Here is a 7,847-nt window from a genome sequence, read left to right as displayed (position 1 = left end):
TAAATTTAAACAAACATTCCAAAATCACTATAGTTTTTTTTTAAATTCTTTTATTATGAGATAAAAATCTTGTACAGATTAATAGGAACAGAAAATCCTAATTATTTTCATTAAATAAAAACTTTTCTTAACCTTGAAGTTATACATCATTTTTTAAAACAATATAGAATAATTGATTATTAAAGATTATAACTATAAAAAAAATATGAAGTATAACTAATCTTAATGCTATTCACTATCGTAATGATAAATCCTAATTAAACATCTTATAATAAACATAATAATAGCAATATATTCAATTAAGTTTATTGTAAAGTTAGGATAAAACATACAGATAAAAAGAATACTAACAAAAGATTAGCTGTTGTAAAATTAAAATGTGGTTTTTATTCTAATGATACAATGGTACGTACCAAATCATATTTATTCCTTATAAATATAATTAATATAACCTCTCTATGTATTTTTTTGTATCATTCAACAGCTGATCGTTGTGCACTCAGAAACATAAAAAAAAAAATTCTTCTTCTTTTACTGGCACAACAGGCGCATGAAGCTGCCTTTGGCCTGCTTAACGGCCGCCAACCATCTTTCTCTATCTTCTGTAAGGGTAACTGGGATCCTCAGTTTTTGCAGATCCCGCCTCACATCATCCCTCCATCGGCCCTTCGGCCTACCACGTTGCCGCACACCATCCGGACCGTAACTGTACAGTTTATGAGCCACTCTTTCCTAGCTCATCATCATTACATGGTCAAGCCATTTAAGCCTATGTACGAGGAGATGCTACATTCCTTATAGAGCCCAAAAAGTTCACCCTTTTCCTTCTTCACCAATTACCATTCTCGCATACGGGCCCTAAGATTCTCCTCAGAATTAACCTTTCAAACCTGTCTAGCAGGTTAATGCTTTTATTGCTTGGGGTCCAAGTTTCTCCACCGTATGTGACGACTGGCCTTATCAACAAGTTTGCTTTTGATTAGCCTTACAATGGAGAAATAGGTTCTATTTCCAGCAGCAATTCTGCTTTTAACTTCTTCTTCTTCATCCTAGTTCTCATTGATAATAGAGCCAAGGTAAGAAAAACGTCTTACCACTTTGAAATTATAGGGGCCCATTACAGGGCGACTCTGCCTCTGGTCCTGAGGCTTCTTACCCAACAGCATAATCTTGGTTTTTTCCCTATTAATATGCAGGCCCATCCTTTTCGCTTCGACATCCATTGCTTCGAAAGCAGTCCTAATGCTCTGCAGGGATCTACTGATGATGACGACGTCGTCTGCATTGGCCAGAACTTGGTTCATCTTTGTAAATACTGTTCCTTCCTGATTTATTCCTGCTCTATTTACGATTGCTTGTAGAGCGATATTAAACAGGAGAGGAGCTATTGGGTCACAGTGTCTTAGGCCACATTCGACTTCAAAAGGCTCTGATAATCCACAGGATTTTACTTGGCAGGTTGTGCCCACTATTGTGCATTTTACTAGTCGGGTGAGTTTACTAGAAAGCCCCAGTTCATGCATAGCCACTATGAGCTCACTTCTTACGATTGTATCATAGGCATTGAATAGCATCCAAGTTGTCTCTGGTGATATTCCTTCATATTCTCAGAGATTTGCCTCAGGGCGAAGATTTGATCAATAGTAGACCTATTGGGCCGGAACCAACCTTGATAATCACCCAGTTTCTGTTCTACATACGGAAGGAGTCTGCTATACAGGGATATGGAAAAAAAATTATATGCAGTGTTAAGCAAACTAATCCCTCGATATTTGCTGCAAAGCGTTGAATTTCCCTTCTTCTTGTATATAGGCACTACTACCGCCTCATTCCACTCCTTGGGTATGGTTTCCTCTTCCCATATCTGAGCTATTAGGTCCTGTAGTTCCTTGGCGACTTCGTGATGCCCTGCTTTAAACAATTCTGCTGGGAGTCTATCATTACCGGGTGATTTATGACTTTTAAGTTAAGACGTGAAGATGTCTTCGATGTCCTCTACATTGGGTTGAATGGCTTCCAAATATTCATCATTAATACCCACTGGTGATTGTGCACGGTCTTCCAGACAATTCTCTGCTTCTCTCGGGTTCAATAAGCTCTTGAAATATTACCGCTACCTTTCTTGCACTTCTTCTTCTGGCATTAGTATGTCGCCATGGTCGTCTTTGATTAGGTTGGCTCTCTTGATCGGTCCACACTTGATGTTATTCACCATTTTGTAAAACTTGCGGGACTCATTTCTACTTCTTGAGTCTTCTATTACCTCAGTATGTTTCCTTAATGCTTCCCTCTTCTTGCTTCTAACTAATCTCTTCACGTGTATCCTGGCATCTTTGTACTCCATGAGCCGTGTCTTTCGACTAATCAACTTTAATCTTTCTTCATTCCGCTTCTGGATTACCTGTACACATTCTTCGTCAAACCAATAGTTACGAGGATGTCTTGTCTATTCTCTAAAAACTTCTTTAGCCGTCTGGGCCAATCCAACCTTGATATACCTCTACTTGCTTTCACTTGTCGCCATAGCTTCACCAACTGTTCCGCTTATTTCTCACCGACTATCTCATGAAACTTCTCAGAAAACTTAGTTAGTATTTCTTCTCTCTTTAGACCGAATGTTCCACTGCTATCGGAATTGTTGTTTCTTTGCAGTACATTTTATTCTTTGGTGGATTTTCATCATAATGCGGTAATGATCCGTGTTAACATTATATCCTCTATACGATCTTACATGATTTATAGAATTAAGGTTTAAAAATTATTAAAATTAAAAAAAAAATATCTATTTTATTCAAATATTATTTTGCACTCCAGAATATAAAAGGAATCATTAGGTATTAGTTCAACGGAGTAGCAAAAGATTATCGCCTATGATAGAGAAATTGAAATTAACAGAACAAACACAAGATTATACTTATAGATTATATTTTATTATTATAGATTTTTTTAGGATTAATATATTTTTTGTTAATATTATATACTTATAGATTATATTTTATTACAGTAAGATTACACTGCAGCATTGAATCAACTCCTTTGGGTTCGGGAGTCCTTCTGGGGTCCACCCAGCCTCTAAAATTGGGGGCCCTTAGTTGGGTAAAAATCTATTGGTCGAGCGTGATTCTCACCAAATCAGCTCCTTGCACAACCGTTCGTCTAGTAACAGAACTTCCTTACAAAGTACTGAATCTCTGACATTTCAGGGGTTGTAGCGGTACTGATTTTAATTTATTTTCTTAACACTAGATTAGTGATTTAATATATTTCGTGTTGAGAGTGGTTTATATTATTATTAAAGAAAACTTCAATGATCCACTTTTGCTCTCAACTTTTTATTTTAAAAGACTTCCAACGTTTCGGCCGTTTTTCAAGGAGACAACCTTAGTCATTGGATTGCTACAATTCATTAAATCGTCTTTTTGCAGGCTAATTGTCCATGTCTTGAATAAATCACATAATTTAAATGCAAAACTATCCTTCAAAAATGGGTTTTCATCTTCTATTAACCTCATTAACATTATCTTACCTCATTAACTATCGACTACGCCTCATCGATTGAGCTTATATGTGATAAAGACCGCCTCGGAACTGTTAGTTATATCGATACCTGTTAATATTGGAGGAGCTTATATAATTAAAGAAAGAGCAGATGCTCAATAATTTGAATCAGAATCAACAAATATCCAATATTTTAATATTCATTAATAAATGAGTTGACATTCATAAAATATAATTTTGGATTATATTATGCTAATAATCAATGGTTAACCTGTTACGTTAAAAAATGACGTAATAAGGTAGTACACGATATCCACGTGTGATTAATTAACCATTGGAAATAGTTGACATTTATAAAGATATTTAAATAAACTTAATTGTTGATGAAAATTTGTTTTGAGATCCGATGGCAAGTTATAATTGTTTCGAATTAGTAAATAGCGTGTTAAACTTTGTTTTTCATTTTATATTAAAATGTATTCCACGAATATATAAAAAAGAGAGTTCAACTATTGACATAACATGTTCGTTTATTTATTAAATTTAAAAATTATTTATTAAATGGTTCATATAGCTTGGCATATACATTACTAGGTCACCATTCCAATTCTGTGCCGAGGTATAATACATTATTTAGGTAAATTAAATTTTGTTATTTCTATGGGCTATGTGATAAAGAAAATAATTTAAAATTTAACTCTCATATTTCAGGAACCAATACCACTAATCAGTGGGCAAAATCAAATATAATTTTTGTTATTATATGAGTATAAACTCTAATTAAAATAAACATTATTTAATTGAAGAAGAAGGTTTTACTAGTATAAGGTGTTTAGGGTTAAGTGCCCTAACTTAAAGTATGATTAGAGATCTCAAAACAAGAAAAAATATCCTATGAAGGTATTAAATCAGTAAAATTAGATCAATAAAGAGCCGCTGTTAGAAAAATCCATGTAAAGCTGGAAATTCTTTTAATCGATGTATTCTGCCTCTAATATGGAGAAACCAAATTTGCGCAGATTGTTAAGGGGTACTTTACCCTGAGATTTAAGGGGTACTTTCAAAGTAGACCGAAATTTTTCGAATTTTTTTCTATACTAAAAAGAACTAAAAAACTAAGCACTTTATTGAAAAAAAATTATTATTAAATAAAATACAAAATATTAAATAAATACTGTGTTGAAAGGCCATCATAACAATGAAATCCGGATTTTTTTTTTCAAAACGGTGACCTGATTTTTTGAAATTTAATAATTTCGAAATAATAACACATAATCAGTGAGTGACTTCCCGTGGAAGAAAGATGTAGTACCTATTTTAGTGATCAAGGTGATCCAGATCCGGCAATGCTTTGCAATTGCTAGATTTAGGGATGTAGATAGATTAATTGAATATAATTGAAAGTTTGATATAAATTAATATATTGAGTTATTTACACATTGGAATAATAATGTAATTAATTCCTTATTAGGTTTATTTTATAGCAGTTAATAACATAATATAGTAAATATACATGTTAAAACTTCAACATGAGTCAAACCATCTTTATGCGGCGACTTGGGAGTGTTTTAGGGTAAATTCCACTATACGGGAAAAACTATCTAATTACACAAATTAGAACCTGAGATATAAAATAAAACGTTTGAATAGTTTCTCTTGATTTGAAACTAATATTTTGATCTTATAAAGGGATTAAATATAAATGGTAGTAAAATAGCTGCAGTAAAAGATTTTTTAGGAGTGTAAGTTCATATTCGATTTTAGCATATTAGGCAATACTTGAATACAAGTTTTCGAAAAAAAAAAATCGGAAAATAAATTTGTTTTGCCCAAAATATTCCCCTTATTTTTCAGTTTATTAAAAAAAAAATATAAATAACTTCAACACGACTCAACCAATCTTTACGCGACTTGAGAGTGGTTTAAGGCTCAATAAACTGCATCTAAGGGCACAAATCGGATCTAATTAAACAAATAAGAACTAGAAAAATAAAATGTTTGAAATGTTTATCCTTATTTGAAACTAATATTTCACCATTATAACAACATTGAATATAAATTGTGGTAATATAAGTAAAAAGAGCAAACATTCACCTTTCTAGCAGATGTAACGACGTAGGGATTGGATAATAAGTAACGGAGTTATGAACCATTATATGAATCGGGAGAGGAAAAAAAGCCATTAAATATAATAAGTTAAAAAATTTCTAAATTTTAATTTTTTAAAAAAATGGTATGTAAAGGTTTCAGACGACTCTAAAAACGAATATGATTTGCTTTTGCTTGAAAAATTTTTTTTACCTATTTTAGTGGAATCCTCGTTTTTTAAATTTAATTTTTAGTGAATGAAAAAATATTTAATAGAATCAGTAGTATTTTTTCTTATTCCTACAGAAAGATATAAATCGATTGGCATATAATAATCATGAAACCAATGTATACTACCTGATACATATGCGCAATAAATGCTTAATGAGGTTAATTATTTTATTTTTTATGGAAAACATCGGAACGCCCTATAATCTTCTTGGGAAGCTCCATTACGACCGAATGAACGATATGGCAGTGAATAAAGTACGAACAAACAAGTATAGATATTTATATATTAGCTGAAGATACCAAAGAGAATGACTAAAGAAAAATGTTCGCTATTAATCAGAGAAAAAGAAGCTAGCAGAAGTTGAAGACAGGAAGAATGCAGGTCAGCACGTACTTTATATTAAAATAAATCATTTATCGGGTTCAGCAAATTTTATTTTACCGTTAGATACCGTTACATCACTTTTAAAAACATTGGCCACTCAGTGGAGATAGCGGACCATTAAGAACCATTATCAATGCTATTCAAATTAATGTTGAACCACAAACCACAAACGATGTTGGCTGATGGGAGACAATCCCGCAGATAATGTTGTGGATAAAGTATTTATGGGGGGCATTAATAGAAGGAAAGCTCTCCTGGTGATTGCTCCATCATCCACGCTGATGGTCATGGCCCTCAGGTCTCCTCCCGCAAAAAGGGTATCGCCATCGTTTTTGCCCTGCGGCGACCCTTGTACGACATCTATTATCGCCTTCCTTCTTCAGCTCCTCTGCGGGGGCTTTTTGTACAGCCAACATCTTGTTGTGGTTGTCGGCAGTTGTTGATGGAAGGGGGTACTCGGTGTCGCAATCCCAACGCCAGAGAACGTAAAACAAACCTATTTGTTTTAGGAGCGGCTTGGAATATGTTTGATGTGACAATAACATGCATTGGAACTTTTTAGGGACATCTTAAGGACCTTCTAATAAAAAGAATTACAGCGCAATTTGGGTACTCCGGACACTCCACTAATCAGAACTGCGTAAGCAAAAAAAAAATTTTCTTTGAGAAAACTCAGCAGGCAATAATATTGTTGTTTTCAAATATAAACACAGATGTGTAAAGTACATTTTTAACTTCCCGATATATAGGCATGTTATTGTAATCGCCGTAAAAATCCAGAGTGGAAATGTTTACAGTTTTGATATTGTGTAATTTAATTCCCATGGATGTGTTCGGAATATATATTTTTAGAATAAGAAATACATAATATATATTGCATAAATAATTTAAATCTGTAAAAATAATTTAATTAGAAGTAAAAATATCTATAATAAAAATTTTTTTTGTGAACTCATTTTTTTCACGCTTTAATAATATTTTTTTCACTTGTGAATGAACAATCTGATATTATTAACAAATTAAATCATCCCTTAGCGTTACTTGGGATGTAAAAATTAGTAGAAGTTTTTAACTTTAAACTGTCAAATTTCCAATTAAATATGTAAATATGTTAAATTTTGACGTGACAACGTCTTATAAATCATTTTGCGGGATGCCATGTTAGAAAAAGTGTCCCGTAACGGAAATTGACTTCGTTTAACATATGGATATTATATCATATGTATAAAAATTAATTAATGTATAACCAAGCAAAAATAAATATCTGAATTCAATATGTGAACTGGTTTATTATTTCAAATATATAACATTGGATTGATTTTAATTTATATTTATGTAATATTAGCATAGAGTATACGTTGTCACGGAAATATGTCGCCTCTTATGAGGCCTTATATGAGGCCTACACGGGCACGGTTTTTTTTTTAAACATATTAAACATCCTGCTGCAAATAGTTTGGATTACCGATACTTCGTCTAGCACTTTAGTTGCAAATTTTATTTTCCTTCCTACATCCTTTCATTACTTTTCCGCAGCTGTATCTTTTTTGTTTTGGTCCATAGTATATTATTAGTAATTATTGTTCCTTCTGATAAAAAAATTATTGTTATATGTTCTCTCAACAGTATATTATAAGATGCGGTT

The 7,847-nt window shown here is 32.6% G+C and overlaps 1 protein-coding gene across 1 annotated transcript; it reads right to left on the bottom strand.

The window, feature by feature from the left end:
- Positions 1-1,049: 1,049 nt before the first annotated feature.
- LOC136795736 (uncharacterized) lies at positions 1,050-1,523 on the bottom strand. Its single transcript, XM_067047299.1, has one exon. The coding sequence runs from the start codon at positions 1,521-1,523 to the stop codon at positions 1,050-1,052; it is 474 nt and encodes a 157-aa protein (XP_066903400.1).
- Positions 1,524-7,847: the final 6,324 nt, after the last annotated feature.

Source organism: Halyomorpha halys, unplaced genomic scaffold (assembly GCF_000696795.3).
Source record: "Halyomorpha halys isolate HHAL.00 unplaced genomic scaffold, Hhal_1.1 Scaffold1189.1, whole genome shotgun sequence".
Taxonomy (NCBI): domain Eukaryota; kingdom Metazoa; phylum Arthropoda; class Insecta; order Hemiptera; family Pentatomidae; genus Halyomorpha; species Halyomorpha halys.
This window is presented reverse-complemented; position numbering and strand designations above follow the sequence as displayed.

What these genes read in the sequence shown, in the direction of transcription:
- LOC136795736 (XM_067047299.1), bottom strand. Translation starts at nt 1,523, where the DNA reads ATGCATGAACTGGGGCTTTCTAGTAAACTCACCCGACTAGTAAAATGC.